General features: G+C 40.2%; 3 protein-coding genes across 6 annotated transcripts; all 3 read right to left on the reverse strand.

The window, feature by feature from the left end:
- Positions 1-606: 606 nt before the first annotated feature.
- On the reverse strand, positions 607-11368 carry LOC125881312 (homeobox protein Hox-A3-like). 2 transcript variants are annotated; one of them, XM_049564408.1, is made up of 3 exons: positions 11231-11368; positions 2655-2995; positions 607-1212 (listed from the first exon to the last, which is right to left on the reverse strand). In XM_049564408.1, the coding sequence occupies exons 2-3, from the start codon at positions 2899-2901 to the stop codon at positions 611-613; spliced, it is 849 nt and encodes a 282-aa protein (XP_049420365.1). In that variant the 5' UTR covers positions 2902-2995; positions 11231-11368; the 3' UTR covers positions 607-610. The 2 variants fall into 2 exon arrangements, with proteins under 2 accessions (XP_049420365.1, XP_049420366.1); XM_049564409.1 differs by lacking the exon at positions 11231-11368 and having other exon boundaries at positions 2655-10353.
- A 5169-nt stretch (positions 11369-16537) lies between these two features.
- Positions 16538-19151, reverse strand: hoxb5b (homeobox B5b). Of its 2 annotated transcripts, XM_049564407.1 has the most exons (3): positions 18102-19151; positions 17585-17672; positions 16538-17138 (listed from the first exon to the last, which is right to left on the reverse strand). In XM_049564407.1, exons 1-3 carry the CDS (start codon positions 18703-18705, stop codon positions 17111-17113), a joined length of 720 nt encoding a protein of 239 aa, XP_049420364.1. In that variant the 5' UTR covers positions 18706-19151; the 3' UTR covers positions 16538-17110. The 2 variants fall into 2 exon arrangements, with proteins under 2 accessions (XP_049420364.1, XP_049420363.1); XM_049564406.1 differs by having other exon boundaries at positions 16538-17672; positions 18102-19148.
- A 204-nt stretch (positions 19152-19355) lies between these two features.
- hoxb6b (homeobox B6b) lies at positions 19356-22647 on the reverse strand. 2 transcript variants are annotated; one of them, XM_049564410.1, is made up of 3 exons: positions 21323-22647; positions 20294-20326; positions 19356-20198 (listed from the first exon to the last, which is right to left on the reverse strand). In XM_049564410.1, exons 1-3 carry the CDS (start codon positions 21765-21767, stop codon positions 19942-19944), a joined length of 735 nt encoding a protein of 244 aa, XP_049420367.1. In that variant the 5' UTR covers positions 21768-22647; the 3' UTR covers positions 19356-19941. The 2 variants fall into 2 exon arrangements, with proteins under 2 accessions (XP_049420367.1, XP_049420368.1); XM_049564411.1 differs by lacking the exon at positions 20294-20326.
- Between the last annotated feature and the right edge of the window lie 2439 nt (positions 22648-25086).

Raw genomic sequence — 25086 nt, forward strand, 5'->3', positions numbered from 1 at the left:
AGTGAATTCAGTGATCCATCATGCGCTCTTTTTACAGATTGACAGCTTGTGTGGCCCACTCTGCCCATAAAAGAACAAAAGACACATTTAAGAACCTTATAGCTTCTTCTTTCTTTCTAACGACACCAAGACTATAATGTAATATCTCCCAAAAAGAACCCTACACTCATCCGTACAAGGACCCTGTAATTAAGTAAGAGTTAATGTAATGTTATAGACCTCAAGAGCTAATTAAGCTTTAAAGAAAAACCCGGAAAGTTGCCATTTATTCCCACGCTTTGGCTGCATTACAGTCGTCTTCCTGTAAACTGGCTCATAGAGGAGTATTTACTGTGGAGATGTGGTGAAATCTCAACAAACTGCTTTTATTTATGTAGCTGAATTAACAGCAGCGAACATTTAAATGGAAGATACACAGGGCTGAGTGTCTCTGGGAAAATATTTAGAGGAGGCCCATGCGTAAAAGTTAACACAACAACTGATAGAAAGTGATTAAACTTAAATAAATAAGACTTGAGACTAATGTTTAGATTAATTAGTCTAATAAATAAATGATAATAAATACATGCACAAGACGGATCAGTGGAGTCGAGGGTTTCACATGTTTCTGCTACAGATGAGTCAGTTTCGGAGCTTGCATGATTCTGTCCTGAGTGTAGCTCTGCGGGAAATATGACCCGTTAACATCCACATTTGGGTCTGTTGTGCGCGAGGTGGTGTGCGTGTCGTACTGCGCATTGAACTGAGGGCCGTGCGTAAAGCTTGGAGCTGGATATTTGGAGTATTCTGCCGGGTACACCGGCTGGGACTGGTGTTGTTGAGACTTGAGCGGAGGAGAGGCCGGCTGGTAATCCCCGCCCAGATGGACATAACCCAGGCTCGATAGAGTGGGGCTGCCCGGGGCGGAGGGGGAGGACGGGGTTGAGGAGGAGGAGGTGGTGGTGGTGGTGGTGGTGGTGGTGGTGGTGGTAGCAGTGAGGCCCTGCACTCTCTCGTCCTTCTTCTGCTTCATCCGCCGGTTCTGGAACCAGATCTTGATCTGCCTCTCGTGGAGGTTGAGCAGGCTGGCCATCTCCACCCGCCGCGGCCTGCACAGGTAGCGGCTGAAGTGGAACTCCTTTTCCAGCTCCACCAGTTGCGCGCTCGTGTACGCGGTGCGCGTCCTCTTGGAGGCCGGGGTCGCGCTCGGACACTTCTCGTTGACGGTGCAGTCTGTGGAGACAAACAGGAAGGTTGAGCAGGTTGTAATCACGGGGTGAAAGAGGTTAATGGGAGATTTGTTTTCTCTGCTTTTTATTTATGACCTAAGAGGATCCTAAATATTTTTCTCTGCCTGCTTTCACTGTGCAGGTACCTTGTTAACTGTCACTCCTCTGCTTTATTAGCTCACTCTCTTGTTATAACATGCATGCACGGTTAACATGGGTGTAGATATCAGGACGGATGCAGGGGACACATCCTCCTCAATATTTAGGACATGTGCATCTGTCTCCACCTGTAAGAACATGACAAAATTAAAGACATTTACACCCTAAATTAATGCAGAAAATTCACAGATTGGTGCACAGAAATTCACGCCTGAAGCTCAAAATTTTCTGATGGAGGACCCTCCCCCCATGTTGAAACAAGACCTACACCCTTGTCAGTCAACCTAAGCTGTATAAATAAAGGCTAAATAAATAAATAATTAGACAAGAGGCAGAGAAATCACCAAAAAAAAAGCCACAAAAAGAAATCACAAAAACCAGGTTGTTTACAAATAACTTAGAGGTTGTGGTGTTGCATGAGGAATGTATAAGGAGAGGAGGAATCTGAGATATTTCAAAAATGGTGACCAAAAGTTTATCTTGCATGTTATTTTTTTTAGAAGTGGAACAAAGGCACATGTTTCATGTCAGCATATGAAATGAGAGGCTTGGGGTCCTTCACCATAACATTTTGGAGCTTCACTTAATTTCCTGCATTCTGGTGGATTTCCATGTGCCATTTTCTTTGCCTTTTCTGCATTAATTCATGGTGGAAATGTCTTTAATTTCATCAAAAGAAAAGTCCCCTTGTGTTCCTCCCAGAATCTAAGCCCATGATGGCGTGTTTAGGGAAAGGAAGAATCTAAATTTGAGAAATGGTGACCAAGAGTTTTAAGGTCTCACATATTTGTTTTTACATCAGAGATATTTGGAGTTTTTACTCAAGGCACAAATTTAAAAAAGGCCTCTGAGACAACTTGTGTTTAAAAAATTACACTTAAATGGACAGGTTATTATCAGGCCTTATGAAAGATGAAATGAAGGGAGGCATTCATATCTATGTTTCCTCTAAAACCCAATTTTTCAGTGGTATTTTTGTGCCGTTTTACGTGTATGTTCTTCTGCATATTGTCAGCCATTCCTGTCTTTGTCTTTTTATTGTTTTTGTTTTGAAGACTATTCAAATAAATGTTATTGTCATGTCATTGTGATTTTAAATAAAACAATATAACCCTATTAACTGGTCCCATGTGTGTTTATCCTCCTGCTGCAGGCCTGACTGTAGGTTCATAGCCACCTGACCTTTTGAACCTGGAAAGAAAAAATATATAAACTAATTTCCTGCATTAAAAGAGCTCCTTACAGGGGACATAAATGAAAAGGCCCTTTTCTTTACGTCATACAAACCTGCGATCCTCCTGCCGTGTTTCTGATTCGAGGGTCTGGACTCTTTCATCCAGGGGAAAATCTTTTTGCTCAAAGGGAACTTGGGGTTGTGTTGCTGCTTTGACCTCCGGCGCTCAAACGTCTCCACTTGCGCCAACTGCTGGTGTGCGGCTGCGCACCCGAACCCGCTGACATCCTCCAGAGACTCGCCGAAGAAGAAGTCGTGATGCTGGATGTTTTGTGTCGCACTGGTTCTCTGCATTTCCATTAAATGTGCACCGGGGCCCCCTTTGACCTTCTGACGGAGCGCTGGCAGCCAAATGTCACATGGCAGGTTTCCAGAGAGCCCTGCAGCTTCTGGCCTGAGAGGGTGGAAAAAAAGACGGAGACAGAAATCAGGGAGGAGACCACATGATCCATCTTATCAACTCAATAGTATGCTGACATGAATAGCAAGCCTCTCCTGGCCTGAGAGGCAACGGCAAAATAAGAGTTTGGGGGAAATAGAGCCTGTGGAAAACAGCAAATGGATAGTAGAAGATAATCTGCGCAGAAATCAAATTAATTCTCACGTTTATACCCTTTAAAATCACTGTACACCTCACTGGCTTACAACAAGGCTTATTATCATTTATTAATTGTGTTGTAATGCAGATAAACGAAATATAAAGATTTCAGGTTTTAAAACGAGATTATTTCTAAAGAATTTAGCTTGCTTTTAAAAATAATAAGATATAATCAATTATGGCAGCAAGAACAAAAGGCAAACACTCATAGCAATTAGTCTAAACATGCAAACATAAAAAGGCACATAAAATAAAAAGGCATTTTAAATAAATATAGGAATAAATACATTCTTTTTAAATCTGTTTTCCTGGAATTGCATCAGGCCTGCAAGTGTTGATAAATAACAGGCTTTGCTCAGTTAATGGATGGTGCTGTCTGTAATATTTTCAAGGAGAAAATAATTAAATATTATATCACAATCTACTAAAAAGCTCATCCATCTATATCAAATGCGAAATAATACACAAGTCCATTGTGCGCTGCTGCTGCAGCTGTTTCTGCCCTCAACTGAAACAAAACGCGATTTAAAGGGAGAAAAAATCAACATCTTAATTAAATTGAATTCAACAGAAACAGAATTATTAAGCAGCAGTTTTTTTAAGGGCGAAGAGAGAAAGCAGCGAGAGAGAATAAAGTCTGGAGGCATGCAGCTTTATGAACTCTGGTTGAACCGCGGCTGGAGTCAGGCTCGTAAATCATAAAGACACATAACCCAGTCCGCGGCACAACACCCGGGCTGCCTTACCTTCACAACCTACATTCATCCCGCACTGAAACAATCCGCACGCAAACAAACACACACCACCTTCCTTCCTCTCACCTTTTTTTTCTGTTTGGTGAAGACAAAAAAAACACCTCTCCGGATTAGAATAAAATCCCCGCAGAGGAAAAGAAGCGCCTCTCGCATTAGATGATGATGTGGCTTTGCATGCCAGTGGGGTGAAGCGGAGTGGACAGTGTTTCTGCAGCTCACACCGCCCTGCATAGCACACAATGTCAGCCTGTGTGTGTGTGCGGTGTGTGGTGTGTGTGTGTGTGTGTGGAAAAAAGAAAAGCCTTTCTGCTGATCATGCAAGCTTGGTTTCATATATGGAAATAGCCCCCTGCAATAAAGATTTTCTACATGGCTTTACCTCTACGTCTTTATGGCGATTAGAGCAGCATGGAAATCCTAAAAGGTGGCTCAGCAGAGGGCCAGGAAGAGCTGGAATATTTTGGCACTGGAGCCCATTTCAAGTGGATTTAGATAAGGAGAATGATCTGTTAAGAAGTCGCCTCCCAACACTGTAACATGCATTAAAATAAGCCCCAAAAAGCTGCTAGTTTTAAGTTGCATTTGAACACACAGACATGTCTATTTTCATCCTGGGAACTTGTCCAGCTCTGTTATAATAAATTCAAACATCCCCTTTAGGAGCGATGCCAGCAGAGATGCCATAAATTACCTCGGCAAAGAAACTATTTAGTCTGGAGAGTTTTTTTTTTTACACACTCACATACCAAGTGCATTACGTCTTGTTTATGTAATGAGATTTTTTTTTTTTTTTTTGTTTCTAATTTAAATGAGTGAGTCATTTTAAAGCACTAAAGGGGAGGCAGACAGTGGTGGTGGTCAGCAGCAGCAGCGTCCATTAAAAAGTTGATCCTGTAATGAGGCCTCGGTTTGGTTTACACAGTGACCATCAGACTGCTGCACAGCATCGATTGGCGCTGCTTTGATGTCTCATCTTCGTGTTTTGCTCGATCGCTTTGATTGGCTCTGAAAGGTAATATTTAACTGAGCAGCGTTAATTAATGCAAATGAGCACCTTTGATCTCTGAGCCGTGCACTGTCAGCCGAGAGAATCTGGACGCAGACAGACCACATCTCTGTGTGTGGTGTCCAGAAATAAAAGTTTGAAGCTTGTTATTTCATATAAACTAAATTTGTGCAGACTAGCCTCTTAACCAAAGTTTGTTTGTTAGAAAATCAAAAATGCAAATAAACAAATAAATAAACATATAATTGAAATTTGATCTGTGTCACTACCTTGATTTAAATCCGATTATTTTAAGAGAATTAACCCAGTTTTCATTGATATGTAATGGATGTTTGAAGCACTTAAGTCACACAAGTACCACTAACTTGATTTTTAAGGCAAACCAAGTAGCTTAAAAAATCTAATTAAAGGTACTTGTTTGACTTATGTAAAGTGAAAAAGGTATTGCATGTTATACTAACAAATACTTATTCAGTTTAGTGCACTTACACGCAAGTAACTAAAAACAAACATGGAGTAGCCTACTTGATAATTCACTTGAGATGCACTCTTGACTTAGCAGACTACTTAGAGTCACTATTTCAAACAACTCATTTATTTAAGTTGGGCTGACTAGTGTCACATGTCCTGCAACCTATTAATTGTATTTACTGAACAGCAATCTGACTAAATTGTTAAAACCACGTGAACCGATTGCCTCAACAAACAGCAAAGGTGCTTCTTTGGCTTACGTATTTGGATTTGAGATGAGATATTGTTATACTAACAAATATTTTTTAGTGTAGCTATTACGCTAACATGCGAGATTAAGTAACTAAAAAAACAGTAGGCCTACCTGATAATTCTCCTTCGGATGTACGGTTGACTTAGTTGACTACTTAGAATTACATTTTCAAACAACTTAATAATTTCAAGTCAAATATATTGTGTCTGTATTCCAAACGACTCATTTATTTAAGTTGGGTTAACTAGTGTGACATTTCCTGCAACTTGGAATTTCTCAACTCTATTTCCTTGAACAGCAATGTGATAGGTAACTAAAAGCAAACATGGAGTAGCCTACTTGATAATTCACTTGAGATGTACTCTTGACTTAGCAGATTATTACTATTTCAAACAACTCATTTATTTAAGTTGGGCTGACTAGTGTCACATGTCCTGCAACTTATTAATTGCATTTACTTGAACAGCAACCACGTGAACCCATTGCCTCAAAAAACAGCAAAGGTGCTTCTTTGACTTACGTAAAGTGGAATAGGTACTGTACGTTACGCTAACTAATAATTAAAATTAATAAGTAGAATATATTGCGTTTGTATTTCAAACAACTCATTTATATAAGTTGGGCCGACTAATGTGACATTTCCTGTAACTTAGAATGTCTCAGTTGTATTTAGCTACTTGAACAGTGATCTGATTGCTAAAACTGTGCAAACCAATTGCCTTAAAAAAAAGAGCAAAGGTACGTTTTTGATTTAAGCAAAGTGGGATATTGTTATACTAACAAATACTTTTTAGTGTAGCTATTACACTAAAATGCGAGATTAAGTAACTAAAAAAACAGTAGGCCTACCTGATAATTCTCCCTCGGATGTACGGTTGAATCAGTTGACTACTTAGATTTACAATTTCAAACAACTTAATAATTTCAAGTCAAATATATTGTGTCTGTATTCCAAACGACTCATTTATTTACATTTACATTTCCTGCAACTTGGAATTTCTCAACTCTATTTCCTTGAACAGCAATGTGATAGGTAACTAAAAGCAAACAATAGGCCAGTGGAGTAGCCTACTTGATACTGACTTGAGATGTGCTCTTGACTTAGTAGACTACTTAGAGTCACTATTTCAAACAACTAAATAATTTCGACTAAAATATGTTGTATTTTAAACAACTCATTTATTTAAGTTGGGCTGACTAATGTGACATTTCCCGCAATTTAGAATTTCTTAGTTGTATTTAATAGAATAGCAATCGATTGCCTAAGAAGACATGAAGGTACTTGCTGGAAAAAGTGGGCTAGGTATTGTATGTTATACTATCAAACTAGCGTAGTGCACTTACACTCGAGTTTAAGTAAACTAAAGGTCTATGAAGTACATGATAATTTGACTTTAGATGTATTCTTGATGTAGTAAAGACTACCAGATAGCTCTCATTTCGAACTTGTCAAGTACCGCTGCTTTTTTTTATTGAAGATATTTCTGGGGGCTTTTTGCCTCGCCATTTGATAGGACAGCTCTAGCGTGGGAGGGGGAAGGACGCACAGCAGGGAGCTGTGGGTTGGCAGTGAGTCTGCAGCTGCTGCGTCAAGGACACGGCCTTTGTACATGGGCTGCCTGCTCTACCAGGTGAGCTAGGGGGCGCTCCAAACACCACTGCTTCTCACTGATCTGGACGTTAGATACTGAAGCACAGAGGCATCTTTAGCAACTACGCACTGGGCAGCGTACCGGTGCTATGTCAGTGGATGTCTGCATATACCGACGTATAAAGGCACCTTTGGCGGTGTTATGAAACGCACCAGCTGGCAGCAGTTTGTAGCATCCAAACCTAACCACATGCTTTTGTTTCACAAGGAAATAAAGTAAATACGAGAAGTTTAACAATGGAAGCTTATTTTGAAAAGGACTGTATGTGTCTAACCAGCAGAAACTGTTTATTTTGGAAAAAACACAATGCAGGTAACAGCATGGTGTCCAAGAATGTCAACAACACAGGCAAGAGGATACCAAGCGTGTCATACGTACACGTGAAAGTCTACAGATAAAGCAGCGATATTTTACAAATTGGGATGAAAACTAAGTATTAATATTTCAAAACAACTTAATGATTTCAAGTAAGATATCTTGTGTTTGTATTTCAAACAACTCATTTATTTAACTTGGGCTGACTAATGTGACATTTCCTGCGATTTAGAATTTCTCACTTGTTTTTACTTGAACAGAAATCTGATCTACTTGTTAAAACCATGCTATATTCTTATATTTTCACTTATCTTTCCACTCTTGCAAGGAGCACCTGTAACGCAAATAATTTCACCTCGAGGATCAATAAAGTATTTCTGATTCTGATTCTGATTCTGATATAGCTGCAGTGTGAGAAAGGTGATTTTGTTTAGTTTCATTTAAAGACAAGGTTGAGTTAAATGTCTCTATAGCTTCACATAAAAGATGAAAATTTGTACGCACATGCACTCAGCTGCCACTTTATTAGGTACACTTAGCTAAACCTAATAGTTCAGTGCAACAGCCCTGCAATTACCCTTGTATTCTTAGTGGAAGGTCCATTTACTGGACAGTTCGAGGAGCTTTCAGCCACATCCCATGGGTTTTACAGTATGTATGCAGTTTCCACTGTTAGCAATGACAACTGAGGCAGCTCTACACGCTGATGAAGATCATGAGAAGTGGCATAAAGCTCTGGAATTTTCCTTTTTGTCAAACAGCTTCATGAAGCCTGTAGTGTTGGACTGTACTGAGCCATACTGAGAGATGTTTACTGTATATGAATGAAGACACATGCAGGTGTACCTAATAAACTGGCAACTTAGCATATACCGTAAAACTTCAATTAATACCGCAGGCTATTATTTGTTTAAATCCCTAAACAGGCCTGTAATAGAGACAGGCCTTTGATTCCTTTGACACAAAACTGTTGCTCAGCAAAGGAAATATGATCAAATTGTTTATTTGAACCAGTGTGAATATTACTTGTATAAAAATTAGGCTTTAAATAACAAATCAATCATGTGTTATGTTATGACTCTCATTTCATGGGACGCAAGGATTATGACACCCGGCATATCGCCACAACACCACTTTATCCTGTTAAAACAATATTCATAACTTGGATTAATTCTTATGAGAAGCACTTTTGATTCTTTTGATCAGTGGACCCTTATGAACCAAAGAAATATGAATAACTCACAGGGTAATCGAGGAAAGGACGCATATTCTGACTGAGCAAACACTGTATAGCGTCTCCATACTGACAAAAGTTTAAACATTTACATTTGTCTGTGCGATCTAAACAGCTAACTAATTAGGTAGCCAACAATCCGGTTTTATACATCCAAAGAACCACGCGCTTTTGTTGCCTAAACCCAACCACATGTGTTAGTTGGTAGAGGAAAAAAAAAAATCAATGCGCGATGTTGTACTGACATAGTGCTTTTATTTTGAAAGAGACTGTGTGTAAATGGTAAATTTCCTGTGACAACTGCAGTGTATTTTGAAAGAAGACAATACCTGTAATAGGCAGAACACAGGGTACCTTTCACATTGTTTCTGGACAGTCGGAGTGAGAATGTGTTGGGAATCCAGACCAGGCCTCTAATTGAGACAGGCCTTTATCTGTCAAAATGTGCAGCCACACCAGGCTAGTAAAAGGGACCGGGCGTTTAAATTAAGTTTTGCGCTATATGCAGTGCTGGATTGTAACTGTATTTACAGGTGCTTTGACAAACTTGTACTTTACTTTTTTCTGCAACTACTGCACAACATTTATCTGACACTTGTAGCCTACATGAGGGCATAGGTTTAAACTTAATATTGAAGGTGACACATATGAAATGCCAGAAAAATGTGAGCATCAAACACTTTATTTCCTGCATTCTGAGTTTTTATGCACCAATTTCTGCCTCTTCTGCCTCAGTTCATGATGTAAATGCCTTTTATATTGTCAAATAAAAATCCTCAGCTACTTTTATGTTTGTATTGGGGGGACAAATGCATGTTCTAAATATTAAGAGGGGCATGTCGTCTGCATCCACCTCAAAATCTGCAGCTGGTCATGATATGATGAATCTACCCAGTGTGTAAAGAATCTCAAATTGCTCAGTGTTGATGAGCTGCAACATTAAATAGGATTAGTTAGTGATAGAAACACAATAATATCATTCTGCATGAGTACATTTTGCTGATAATACTTGTGTTACATTTTGAATTCAGACTTTTACTTGTAATGGAGTAGTTTCAGATTGTGGTATTTCTACTTCCAAGTAGCCTGAAGCATCTGAATATTCCTCCCACAACTGCATATGTGTGCCATAAATCTCTGCGATGGCCTATATGTGGCCATAAAAAGAGCCGTATAAATACAAAGAAAATCAGCAATAAGTGCCGTCTTCAAAAGTCTAAACTGTCCTGTGATATATGAGGCAGCCACAGGAGAAGATGAAGAAGAAGAAGAGGAGGAAGAGGATGCAGATGGACTGACATGATAAGTCAGTGTACAGTATAAATATAAATTCATGTTTGATCCCTGCGGCCTGCAGTGAGGTGACAGTTATTATTCAGATGTGACAACATCCCTGAGCTGCACTTTACATCCCATCTTCATCACCACAGTGGGCTTCGCACTCTTCAGGCTGCCTGTCTGGACTTGATGGACACGCACACCCCACACCCACCCACCCACCTCTTCCTCACCCCACCTCCACCCCTCCATTCAGTCTGCAGGCCTGCTGACAAGCCTCTCTTGACAATTAGCTGCAGGAACCACGTGTCCACAAGGAGGAGGATTTATGTCTCTGAATTAATTCAAGGCAGTTGAATCAACAGTAGAAGCAACTTCCCACAGCTGACACAAGCAACTAAGATAATAAATACATTAAAATACACAAATATAGGATGAAAATGCAGCTAAAATAAACAAAAAACAAAGATTTTAAGCACCAAAAATGGCAGCTGTGTTATATGTCCCCATCTGGATTATTAAAATAATTCAACTTTTTAAAATCAAGATCAAAATCATAAAGAAATCTGAATTTTCTACATCAAATAAAACTTTTAAATGTCTCTAAATCCCATGTCAGGCCTTTGACTCTCTTGTGGCAACATATTAATTTATAATAATATATATAAACACTTTGTAAACTGTTTCTAACACACTATAATGTAGTTACTGACAGATGCAAGTGTTTATTAATGTTTCTGTCAACAAATATAAGTGTTTAAGCTGGTGTATGTACACATAATTAATTATAAACTCAACTATAATGATAAAAAATACCTGTATATAGGAGAAATTATAATTACAGACAAATACTGTGCATTAATAAACACTTAACTTGAATAAAACTGAGTTTATATCCAGTTGAAACCACATTAATATGCGTTATAACCCATTTATTACTGCTTATAAATGCTTACAGTAAAGTGTGACCCATATCCGCCTGTAACATGATTATTCTCCCAAATAAAACCCAAACACATCTGCACTTTTCTTATTAACACAGTGAAACAAATATTAAATCAACTTACTTTTCTCTCTAGGTCTCATCTTCTCCAGCCACAGATTCTCCGTCCAGTCCGCCTGAAGTCTGTTTGTTGCGATGCTCCTCACATTTCCCTTGAAAGCTAAAACTCCTCCTCGAGCATACAGGCACAAGTGGAGTGCAGTGAAAAGAAGATAAATGATGTGCCGAACAATGCCCCACATTCAAGGGCCTGTCCTGCAACTTTCACAGATGTCATATTCTCCAACGACCTGCAGCTACAAGAGAGAGAAAAGGAAAACACTCAAAACAGCGAATGGAGTGTGGTGAGGGGCCCTGCAGCTCGCAACAACACTGTGAACACACATTACCAGGCCCGTAAACGTCACACATGCAGCAGTATATAACATTAAATTACACCGAAGGACATGCAGACAGCAGAGCGTCTCTTCTCGTCTTTTGAATGAGTGCTTTTCCTCCCCTCGAGGTGAAGTGTCATCACCTACATACTCCCCAAGACGCGAATTTGTGGCTGCTGCTATATTTACACAAATTCGGATCTACAGGGTATATATAGATGACAGCTGGTCAGCGCCTGCGTGCACGAGGACAGGAAGCTGCAGCCCTCCTTAACATAATGTGCAAATATTAAAGAACAATACACATTACTTTATAATGCTGTCTGCAAATGATAGGCCTTCATGTTTGTAGTGATGTGTTCTTTATAAAGGGGTAATAACCTGCTGCTTTATTAATGCTTAATAAATCATTTAGATCCGTTATAAGCATGAATAAGAGCGAATTCTGGGTGGCTGATGGTTATTCTTTGCGTTGTGATGATAATAATGCAGCTGTAAATGTTGGCAATGCATTTATAAATGCTCATGGGCTTATTGATAATAACAATAATGAATAATAAGACGTCAACTCTGCAGCTATGAATGCTCATAAGTCTTTGACACACCAAGTGGGCTGTTATAACCGTTAAGAAGTCTTCATTAAAGGGGTTTAATCATTAAGTCTGCAGTTATAAATGCTCGTAAGTCAATATTAATTAAATGGGTTGCATGTTATCAATGCTATTAAGTATTAGCCCTAATAAAAGAGTTAAATAAAGTCTGCACTTATAAATGTTAAGTCATCAGTTAAAGGGTTTATTAAATCATGTCTGCAGTTATAAATGTTAATAAATCATTAATTAAGACATGTATTAAGTCAAATCAGCAGTAATAAGTGTTAATAAATCATTAATAAAGGGGTTTATTAAATAAGGTTAGCAGTAATAAACGTTAATAAATCAGTAATACTTAGATTTAATCCACCAAATCTGCAGCTGTAATCTTAAAACCTTCCTTAGTGAATGATTTAGGGTGTTAACACACATAAAGTCAGTCGTGAAAGTAGAACCAAAAACACTTTCGTCCAGTACACCTACACAGATTTGGAAAGAATATTTTTACAGCTACAGCCTTTGACCTTAAATACTTGTCGGTCATAATCCTGAGTTTCATTTCCCTTCAGGCTCACAGTGGAGGAAGACTCACATCCTTTATTTACGTAGAAGCACCAACAATGTAAAAACACTAAAGCTTCTGCATTCCAGGTCCAAACTTCAGTGAAAGTATGAGCAACACAACACTTATATATAAGAAGTATTCTGCAGAAAAACACACAGTGACTTCCGTATTATCTAGAACAGCATGTTTCACTGTAGCTGCTTTAACTATGAGTCCAGTGCTTCCCGATCAAGGGCTCTTTCAAAACCTTTAAAGGGTCAAAGGATAAGTCTGAGGGGTCGTGAGATGATTAATGGAAGAGGAAGTTAATTTACACAAATGTATTTTTTGTGTGCAAATTGTTGGCCGTATCTTTGGTTTTCTGTGAAATATTGAATAATTTCACGTCTTTGGGCCTCAAATTATTATTTAAATGAAACCACATGAGAAGTTTGGAGGGAAAATGTTTTTTTGGTGGGACTTCTGACAGCACATAGAAATCAGAATCATGACAATCAAAAAAATGACCTTTTTGTAACTGGTCACAAGCCAGAAATATTAAAAAACCCCTACAGTTTAACCTTTGAACTTTGATTTATTATAAGTTTCTCCTCTTTCTTGTGTAAAATCTAAATATTAAAACTGCTGTCAGATAGAACTGCAACGATTAATCAGTTTAAGTCATTTTTTAAGAAACAAAAGTAAAAATTCTGTAATTCCGGCTTCTTAAATGTAAACATTTTCTGGTATCTCTGCTCCTCTGTGACAGTAAACTGAATCTATTCCATTTGAGGACGTCATCTTGAGCTTTACATTTTATTGACCAAACAACTGATCGATTAATCGAGAAAATAATTAACAGATTAATGGACGTGAAGTTGTTGCAGCCCCATGGGTCAGATAGGGGACTGTTCATTACTTATGAGAGAGGAGGGGGTGGTAAAAAAAAACAAAACAAGGGATGCATGCCAAATATTTTTTTTTAAGCACTAGGGAGGGACTTGTATTTTTTTTATTTTGGTTTAGGGGAGGGGCCTACAACTTCAAATGTCTGTATTTTGAATTTTTGTGCCTTCCAAAGGCATGTTTTCTTTAAAAATTGCCAAAATTAAACAATTTATTACAATCAGAAACTGTGGAAATAGAAATTATAGTTGGATTTTTTAAAATTTCTGACAATCCTTGGACACATCATGTGCAACAAACACTTCCCTCGGAAAAAACATAACATAATCTGAGCTTAAAATAGATCTAATTAATCAAAATCACTTTATTCTACGTCTCATTTAAAATTTGGCTGAAAATAAACTGTTACGAACAAACCCACATGCACGACAAGAGTAAAAAACAGAAGCTTTTTTCAGCTCCGTCTTCAACTTTTAACTTTCAAACATCAAAGGGTAAGTTTTAAAAATCTAATGAGTAATTTATAATGGAAGGAGGGTCACGCATTTACCTCCAGTCACTCAGAGAGGCACAAAGAAAAATATTTGTAGGTGTAGCTGTAACAAAGTCACACTGCAGCCACCCCGTCCTCTGACATGTAAAGAACAGTCCCTAAATGTAGTGATGTAAGTGGCTCAGATTGTACTCAAGTACAAAACTTGAGTAAATACACTCAGCTGAAGTGAGAAGACATTCAGTCTGATAATCAGCCTCAACACCCTGAACCAAAAGACAACCTGAACCCTCACACACAGTTTCACTCTCAGCTCAGAGTGCAGGATTAAAGGTTCATTCCGTCCACTCAGCCTGGACGCACCTAAAGAGATCACTAATAAACACGCGCGGAGTGACTCTGGTGTTTCTGTGTCCTGCTCTGTGACACTACACGCTCCACATGACCAGACTCTGAGCAGGGACACACAGAAAAGACCATCCATCATCAGCCGGGGCCGGTCTGAGGCGCCCTCTGCTGGCACAACATCTGCATCACATCACACACACTCACACACACACACATGCTGCCCAGCCAGATGTTGAACATCCATGACAGGATAAACTGGCCTCCCCAAAAACCCACTCAGGGTGACATTTGTTTCATATATTTCATCAGTATGCTTAAATGAAGGCGTTAAATCCCACGTGACATGTGCTGGGGTTTAAATGGTTCCTGATATGAAGTTATTTTATTTAATTGTAAAATAAAGGCATTTTCTGTGCTGACATTTATTTTAGAGCTTATTTGGGAATTTATTATTTACGTTAACTGCGTTGAAACAGACGCTGCGTCAGGAAGCAGCGTTTAAATGGATTTTATATCAAAATTATGACACATATGTGGTTAAAAATGATGTTTGGTGGATTATTATTATTTACTGTATATGTTAGACTTCTTTCTATACACGTGTCAAAACTCTCAAACGAGTCTTGTTGCAAAGCAGAGCGCACAGAGGAGAGCATGTGGCCAATTTACGCAGCATGTTTGCAGTAATTTTTCAGCAAATTCACACTATCTAGATTCTTAAATATAGTAGGAATAAAAGCATATATGTCTATGATCTCATGTGCAAAATACACTTTTCTCCCTCTCGATCGTGACAGTGCAAAGTCTGGCAGCAGTGCGCTTCCTCCTCCTGACGCATCTGCGGCTGCAGCAGTCTATATCGTCTCCTGACCCAGCGATGATCCCCGCCGCCATGAATTATGCATGAGATCCGGGTACAGATTACCCCTATCAATATGCAATACTCATTACGCTGGTTAAATTGCCACTTAATAGTTATGAATATGTGGAAAATGTCTGGGACCCATATAGCCCACCACTGGTTTTAACTTTTTTTCTCCTCCCTTTTTACCTGCAATGAAAAGACTTTGGGAAATATTGCACAAGTCTCATATAACCTTTAGTTTCCCGGAGATAATAGCATTATGTTTTATTAGACAAATGCATATAAGCCCACGCATGTGTAGGCTATAGCCTGCAGATTTCTTTATGTTAAAGCAGTGAAGCCTGTGTGTCCAGCTCAGGGTTGTCCGAGACTTCACCTTTGGCCGCTCGGTGACTTGACACATCGGCATAAATCACTCCAGGAGCTCGCTCAAGTTCGTTTCATGTCACTTGCATAAAGCCTCGAGTTAAAGCCGAATAATTAGATTTTTTTTCCTCCTAAAACATTTTGCAAAATAAACCATTTAGTGTGTTTATTTATTTATTTTTTAAACACAAGAAACTCATGCACAGCTGCGCAGAAAAACAGGCCTTAAACGCCTTTTGTTCCCAACAGTTTCAGCTGATATTTTCATTTCAACAAACATTAAAAGTGTGAAATAATTAGAGTTCCTCCACTTGCAGAAATGTGAAATAAATTTGGATTTTATCTCAAATTGAAAGATGACATATTTTAAAATAAATCCACATATTTAACCTGGCATTTAAAAATAAAATTAAAGCACCAACAATATTTTTATGGAAACTGTTTTCTCAAGTTTTCCCAGCAGCTTAAACTAACTAAATATAACTGGAGTCCACTTCCTTCCCCAGTCCAGCCTTTCCAGTCCCATCCATGCAGTTAAGCCGTCACTTTCATTCAAGGTTGTGAATTATATAGTACATTGTCTACTCCCCAAAACCATAAAACCAACTTTATGGACCTCACGTGACTTTTCACAGTCTGTAAGTAATATAGGCCTATACAATCTTTGGTAAGGGGGGATTTTTACCAACTTCAGCCTTGCCTATATACCTGTAAGCCAAAGCCACTCATTTTTGGGGGATTTTATCACCAACAAATTTGGCAAGCGCGCACCTCGCTGCAGGAGAGAGTCAGAGGAGGTAAGTTTGAAAATGTTTTCTCTGTCACTTTGTCTCTGCTACAAAGAGCCCCAAAAGATGTCGCCTTAAAATCTTTGTTCGTGTGACACTTTTATAATTCGTGCAGGTTAATCATTAGTGGGTTTATTTTGGGTCAGGACCGAAGCACAAGTTTTTACGCAGCTTCTTCTTCTTCTTCTTCTAAAAAGCAAACCTAACTATGACGTGTTTGTATTTAATGACAATACAGTCGAGACAAAGCAATTGGGAGAAACTTTTATTTCCAAGCGCTATGAGTTCACTTACAAATACAAAAAGCTTATTGGCGAAAAAAGCTTACATCACTGCCTATCCACAGAATAACCCTTTGCACTAAAAATTTATCACATTGACAGGTTGAATACATTTGCATTGCTCATAATTATCCTAAACAATAATAATAATAATAATCATAGATGCACAAAATATCCTAAAGCTACACATTGGCTTGAAACTTTATGGATGTGGCCACAAGATCAAAAATAGCAGTAAAACTGACACTAAAGCGCTTTGAATGGCCCCGGGATACATTACATTCAATGAAGAGCAGCATATGGTTTGGAAACTTTTCTTCTTCTTCTTTTTTTGTTTGTTTGTAACTGTACAATGAATTTACTCCTGTTAGACCGTCAAGAAGTCACAATAAAGAGCTCAAGTTGAAACACCTTCAAGAGAGAGAAAGAGGGAGAGACAGAGCAAAAAGCATGGACAGTTAATACCCCCAATAATATTTACATCTTGTTTTCTCCAAACAGGACATCTAAGCTATCATAGAACAACAACAGGGAACTAAAAATGGCATTTTAAGACCACAGAATACTTCTTTTTCTATCACAATGGCATGCTGGAAGGTGCTGCGCTTTCAAATAGCTTTACAGTACTCATGGATTCTTTTTTTTTTTTATTTGTTTTTTACTTATTCTTTTTTTTAACTCTCCAACCAAAAGTTATTCAGTTGTGGAAGGCGCTGCCTCCTGTCACAAGACTCATGCTTTTCAGTTTATTGTCCTTCTTCCACTTCATCCTGCGGTTCTGAAACCAGATTTTGATCTGTCTTTCGGAAAGACACAGGGCGTGGGCTATCTCTATCCTCCGCCGCCTGGTTAGGTACCTATTGAAGTGAAACTCTTTCTCCAGCTCTAGCGTCTGGTACCGGGTGTACGCGGTTCGGGCCCTTTTCCCATCAGGTCCAGTCATATCTACAATTTTACAGAAAATCCAGAAAATTAGCAACTGCACTGAACAACAACAACAACAAGAGCAGAGCACGAGGAGAGGCGAGGTGTGCACTGCGAGACTTTGAAAATTTGGCTTCACCATGAGGGTCACACACCATGGAATGATGCAGGGATGGAAGCATGCAACCAACACGACACATAACAACACTCACGCGGCTATAGCTGCTTGTCTTATCTCGAGCCAGCCTGCACACATTTAAATCCACATTTCAAAAGCTCTCAGGCTCCAGCTCACCTGCACCCAAACAACCCCATAAAGACTTTACAAATACTGCCTCTTTCTGAATCATCCACACCGACCTGCTCACTCATGCAACACTTGACAGATTTATGACACACCATCAGCGTGACATCCTTCACAACTAAATATTATTAGAGGTGTAAATATACCATGGCTTATGTGCAGTTTCCGCATCCAGGGGAATATTTGTGGCGATTGGCAATCATTTGATGTGTTAGTGGAGGAGGTGGCGTTGGGGTCCTGCTGCTGCTGCTGCTGCTGCTGCGCCCGTGGTGCCGTGCTGGAGCCGCCGCTGCTGTGCGCGCCCTCCTCGGTCTCGGAGGCGACGGTGGCGTCCTCTATCTCCGTGAAATGAGCGTTGTTGCTTTTGTTGAGATTGTTGCCGCTCGAGGTCGAGCTCCGGTCAGAGGGAGGAGAGGGGCTTTTTAGTTCCAGCGGCTCCCGGCTGGCCGTGGCGCACGACGGCGGCACCGGATCTGGAGATGAGAGCGAGCAGTTGGGTGTCTGTCTGTAGCGGGCGTCCGGCGCGAATCCCCGGGCATCCTCTCTCACGGCCCCGAAGTGGCTGCCGGTGTTGGTGCGGTTCACGGTTAGGTCCATGCCATTGTAGTTGTAGCCGAAAGACCCGGAGTGCATGGTGCCAGGGTCTCTGAAGGAACCGCTCACAGCGCCGTTAGTCCCATAATTTAGTAACTGATAGTCGGAGCCATTTGGATAGCGCCCTGAGAACGAGTTTACAAAGTAAGAGCTCATTTGCTTGGATTTTTAAAGCCTCGATTTGTAGATCTTTGTCGCTATAATCCTGTGTGCTTGCACGATTTATGGATGCAATCATGAATTATAAGCAATGAAGCCCTACTGTACTTTGCCAGGTATGCGGCCAAATATGGGAGAGCGTTCGGGAATCACGTGCCTTTGTTGACCAGTCGTAAATCCTCACTGATGACTTCAAGAGGTAATTCATGCTCCATGGTTACAAATGATGACGAAATAATGGTCGTTAGGCTCCAGTCAATGGTGCCTCCCCGCTGCGCCCCGAGAGCCGCGCAGGCAGAGAGCGCCATCTTCCGGACAGAGGCGGTAGCGCCCCGCCGGGACGCGCTGTCAGGCCCTGGAGTCATCCATCATTTATGTAACGCGCTGATAATATAGGCCACAAAAGGCTCAGGTAACACATAACAGAGACTTATCAGCCACATTGTTGGCAGCTTAACGTGTAGAGTGTCAAACTGGAAATTATTTTAATCTTTACGCAGCTTTTATGTGAATTTATCGTCGTTTTGTATTGGTTTATTGTGACTTTAGAAGCGGTTTAGCTCCCTGTAATAATAACACTAATATTAATACTGCTGCTTATTATAATAATATTATTCCTTGAGCACAAAGGACGCCACGAGATTTTCCAATATACATCAAAAAGCCTTTATTTCTATGTACAATTTCCTAAACAAAATATTGCACACAATATCCAGATGTGCATTGAACACAATGTGAACAACAATAAATAACATGTAACATTTCTCATCTGTACAAATGTCAGTGTTGATGGCACAGCTGTAAACAACAAGCCTAGAGACTATCATAGAACAACTAACACCACAGGATGTACAGTAGGAAGGACAAAAAGCCTCTTTTTAATGTCATAAAATAACACAAATAATAAGAAAATAAAACTCAGTAGGCCTACGATCATGAGGTAACGACATTGTCAGAAACTAAACACTAAAAATTATTTACATTTTGGCGGATTTTTGCATAGTCCCCTAAATAAAACACACACGAGCACAAGGACAAACAGAGGAGGACCTGATTTTAACCTAATGCAGACATTATCACCGTGCAGATACTGAAATAAAGTCTATCACTCTACACGTCTCTAACATGTGATTTGCAGCACTTTATCTACAAAGAAATAATACATCCTTTTTTTTATTATTTTGGGAGTGTGCACACAAACACACACACACATGCCTTTCTGTCAGTGTCCTTTTAGCTCTTCTTCTCCGCCTGTTCCTCCTCCTCGGGTGTCTTTGAGGGATTGAGGAGTTTGTTCTCCTTTTTCCACTTCATCCTGCGGTTCTGAAACCAGATTTTGATCTGTCTCTCCGTCAGACACAGGGCGTGGGAGATCTCTATCCGGCGCCTCCTGGTCAGGTAGCGGTTAAAGTGGAACTCCTTCTCCAGCTCCAGAGTCTGGTAGCGGGTGTAGGTCTGTCGGCCCCTGCGGCCACTGTTGCCAAAAGGACCTGGAGCAAAGGGAAAATAAATGAAGGAATTCATGAATTAATAATTAAATGTTTGTTTTAGGTTAACATCGAAAGTGTAGGAGGAGAAAATCTACCTGAGAGTGCACTTGAAATCTGTAGTGGTGTGTCTGGAAAAAATACAGTAAAGTGGAAATTCAGATTTTTGGTGTATTCTAACTCCAAATCACAGTCTTGTAACATTCAAATATAATATTATGTTGTGTATAAAATATGAGATCATGATATATTAATTAACTGTACTCTATTGTATACATTTTTTAAAATTTTCTCCAATAATATTCCTGTAAAAGCCTCTTGTTATTGGTGCGCAAATGTCACTCAACAGCTTAAATTCTTTTTTTAAATATATAGCACTATATTTTTCTATAATATTTCTTTATGATACACATGACACACCACATAGTGAGTTTATAATGATCTTTACATGTGTTTTATTTTTTTAAAAAAAATCCTCCTAAATAATGTTATTAATGTAGGCTACAGTAGGATGTAGCGTATAATGTGCTGCGTAAAAGTGCCCTGATGGCGTGTTTCCTCTCTTGTGACAGCACTGTATTGTTCTATAGAATTACAATAGGGATGTACAGTCAGAGTCACACTGCGCAGTGATGCACAAAGCTTATATAATGTCTCGTTTTTGATATTTGTAATGAAAATGTGTTTCTGTTTTGGACATTAAATCGCAGTTCAAAGTGTTTCTGCGATATTTAGCGTCCCCCTTAAAGTGAAAAAAGGCCCATTCCGGAGATGCCATGTGACACTAAGAGCTTTAAGTTGGAGCTTGGGTGGTGTAGGCCAAGTCTGTGTGTGCGTGCGTGTGTGCGCGTGCGGTGGTGTATGTATGTGATGATGATGTAGCAGCCAAAGCCCCGAAGGCGCATGAAGATCCGTGCGCAATCATCTCAAATTCGGCTCCGTAATGGTCTAATTATTTGATGTTTCTGCTTCTAAACGTTAAGTCGATTAAATATCAGTGTGAGCACGGAGCTCTCCACAGCTGACAGGTAACTCTGTGGGGCTCGGGATGCTCACTCCATCACGCGGAGACTCTTTTTACCTCCAGGCTGCGTGACAACAACAGAGTTTAAAACGTTTGTACTCACCGGCGGAGCAGGCGTTCATCCTCTGCATCCACGGGTAGATCAGAGTGGAGGACTTGTCGTCGATGCTGCTGCTCATACTGACAGTCTGCTCCGGGCACTCCGCTTTGCGCTGCTCCTGAGTGACAAACAGCGGCTGGTCGTCGCGGTTCGAGAAAGCGCACGAGCCCTCCGCGTCCTTGTAGAAAGTCCCGACCGGGTTGTAGTCGCAGGGCGCTCCGCCGCCGGCCCTTCCGTAGATGGCCGCGGCCGCTGCGCCCGTCTGCTGGTAATAGGACGCCGGGTAAACCTTCTCCTGCATGTTGGCTGCTCCATATGTGGCCGCGTTGGAGTAGTGTCTTAACGGATCGGTGTATCCCGAGGAATATAACGGTATCTGACCCAGGAGAGAGTCCTGTCCTCCCGGTAGAGACACGGGAAAAGTTGAGTTAACAAAATAGGAACTCATTGGGTGGACAACGGGGTGTATATACTCCGGAGGAATATGATTTGTTGTCTTTTATAGTCCAAGTGGTTTTGCCATTACTTTATCCGAGATTTGGTTTTTGCTGAAAGGGGGGGTTGTGAGGTGCCACTGAATACAGAGGGGAAGTGTACCATCTGATCAACCTCTGGCCAATCACCGCCGTCTGTGCTTGCACTATTGCACCCATGGGGGGCTCTTGTTGCGCGCAGGGGTCCCCGGTGAATCGAAATGAAGCGCTCGAGCCTGTCGGTCTTTACGCACGCTCACGCACACACTCAGAGATGCTGCGACTCATAGAAATACATATACCCTTAAAAAACACACTACATATAGAGCAACTGTTTCTGTAACAACTTCCAGTTTTATGCAAATACAGTCTAATAAAGCAGATGGACTTCTTCCCCTCCGTTATAAACAAGCACGCGTGCACACACACACACACAAAACGAGAAAAAGCATCGCAATGAAACGCCAAACACTTTGCGCATTATTTCCATTTACGCACAAACGACTGGCTCCTTCTACTCCTTCGTCTTCCTCCAACCTTTACTTCAATCTTGTTGAATAATCCAATAACTAATAAACACACAAACACACTGTGAACGCAGCTGCCACACACCCCACTAATGATATTAATTCACTCAGATCCACGCAGGACAAAACACGCGTCACTAACGCTGATATTTCACTTCTTTGAAAAAGGTGTCCTGATTTCTGATTCAACACCAACTGTGACTGAAGTCCATGAAGACGCGCAGAGGGCACGAGGGAGGACACGCGCTTCCACACAGATCATCACCTTCATCATCATCTTCCTCATCCACCGTGAAGTGGAAACTTATTCCTCATTTTTTTCTGTTACACTGTGTGAGTATGAAGGTGTGAGATAAGTCTGCATCACGATCCAGTCACCTGTCAATAACTGTATGCGGAAATAACCAGGCAGATCAATCAGCTTTACAATTAGTGCAGCTATTATTTTAATTATCATAATGCTAATTAACCTAACTAGTAGATATTATTCATATTATAGTCAATATGTATCAATTAAATAATATAAATTGCTTAATTTTATTAACAACGCTCAAATTTATTGTCTGGTTCTGCAGTTAAAACCTTTTTTATAGCTTATATTAGGATTTTACAGCATTTTCTTGCAAAAAACTGACACGAATTTGTTACATTAAGTGTTAGAATATATATTTATAATGTTTTTAATTCCATAAAATCAATTTCTACCTTTTTAATTGGTTTTCGCTTTTGAAAAACTCCCCCGATTGAATAACGGATGAATAAAAATAACGAAATAAGGAGGTGTATTGTTGGAATAATGTGAAATACCAAATATATAACAATGTTTTGAATGAAATAGGCAGGAAATAAATATCTATAGGATGTTTGCTTGTATAAAAATGAATAATCCCCTTTTCGTATTTCCTTTTATTTAAACTCCAGTGCGCTGCCGATGTTCATACTATTGATTTCTGATAAAAATCCGCTTATAAATCATTTAGATTTAAATGTTTAAATTAAAAAACCTTAATCTTTGGCTTCTATAAGTGAACCCCTCTCAACCAGGCCGCAGTCCTGCAGTCTGACAGCTGATGGACATTTGGGAAATGCACACAAACAGAGCCTCAGATTAAACTGTACACACAGAAAGTCACCAAATAAAGAGACAATCCCGTGTTTTCACAAGATCACATGATCTTATATAAGCTCCTATAAAAAACCGCAGTGTCAAACACGACGCATGGAAGCGCTGCAGAGGCGCAGGAAATGCAACAAAATGTTTACAACGGTTATTATTTACCACAAAATCAAAAATAGGAAACAATCAGAGGAAATTTTTGGCAAAAATCAGGAAATATTTGGATAAAAACGAGGCGAAACAGCTCGACGAGGAGACAGCGCGGCGCAATATCAAACCTGGCGCACGTCTGACGCATTTTTCAGAACAAAATAAGAATAAAATAATATAAAATATCATATAACAGAATTAAACCTCTCATAATAACAACAGGTGGATAGATTTAGCAGATTTTTATGGAAAAGCGCGTCTAAGCCGCAGCATAGGCCCCTGTGTGACCATCATCATCATCATCTTCATCAAAGTCAAGCCTCTGGCTCCCAGCCGAAACCTCTCCTCATTATATAACATCGTTAGTCTCCAAAAGGCCTCAAACTTTGGAGCATGTGGGTTATTTCCACATATTTTTACGCACATATTTCGGCGTGTGGCTGCAGCCTGTCACGGGTTAACCACACAGATCAGCAAGTGGTTGTGAATCGCACACAGCGTAAGGAAAAGACACAAGGAGAGGAAGCTTTGGATAATTGCCATTTCTTTAAGACTGATCTTCCCATTTGCAGAGATATAAACATCAGGCCTACAGTGACAGTTGATCCACAGCAGCGCTGCAGCGGCGCACTTGTGCCGGAGTTAATCGCTGGCATATTAGAAACATGGTGCCCTTACCTTTGTTGATAATCCATCATTTCCTGTGTGGGTGCCACTCCGCAGAAGACTCCTCTCGCCTTCCTCTCAAGTCTGTTTCTCCCCCAAAACGTCCCACTTTTGCTCAAGTGATTTCATGAAAGTAATCCCACCATCCAGGAGTGTGATGATCCCTCATTTTCACGAACATATAGCTACACAAGTACAGCCACATTAACATGGCGCACGCCGTCGCGCTGAGGCTCCATCGCCCATTTTTTTGGTGAAAATGACGCACGTACACGGCGCCTCACAACAACACCGCGTATTGCATAAACAAAGAGCCAAGAAAAAGGTTGTGTTACTAGTGTTAAGTGAATGAGCGGTGGAAAACAGCAGCTGCAATATAACCTCATGGGAAATAAGTTCCCATTCCTGCTGTCCACATGACCGCCAGCGACCAATCCCGGAGCCCGGCGAGTCGTAAACTTCCATGGCAAAGTTGTAAATTTTCATAAACAGCAGCCGTTTTTGTGCTTTAGACATGCTTTCTCATCGCCATCTTTATTTTCTCCAAGGCCTGAGATGTGTGAATTTGATGCAGGACAAAAAGGGGAAGCGTAAAGATGTGGGAATGTGGGAGTATTTAGTGAGGTTGAGATGTGCACTTGGTTCTGTTCCAGCTGCTGGTTTCTAACTAAACAGGTCTGTACAGCTTCTAATTGTTCTCTAATCACTGCTGTAGCGTTATCCAGTTATTTAAGAGCTTTAATCAGAGAAGATTAGACGACTAGTGCTTCAGTCTACCTAAATATTAAACCCTGAGGGATCCATTTCTTTACATTTCACCTTCAATACGCACCT

The sequence above is a fragment of the Epinephelus fuscoguttatus genome, linkage group LG20 (assembly GCF_011397635.1).
Source record: "Epinephelus fuscoguttatus linkage group LG20, E.fuscoguttatus.final_Chr_v1".
Lineage (NCBI taxonomy): Eukaryota > Metazoa > Chordata > Actinopteri > Perciformes > Serranidae > Epinephelus > Epinephelus fuscoguttatus.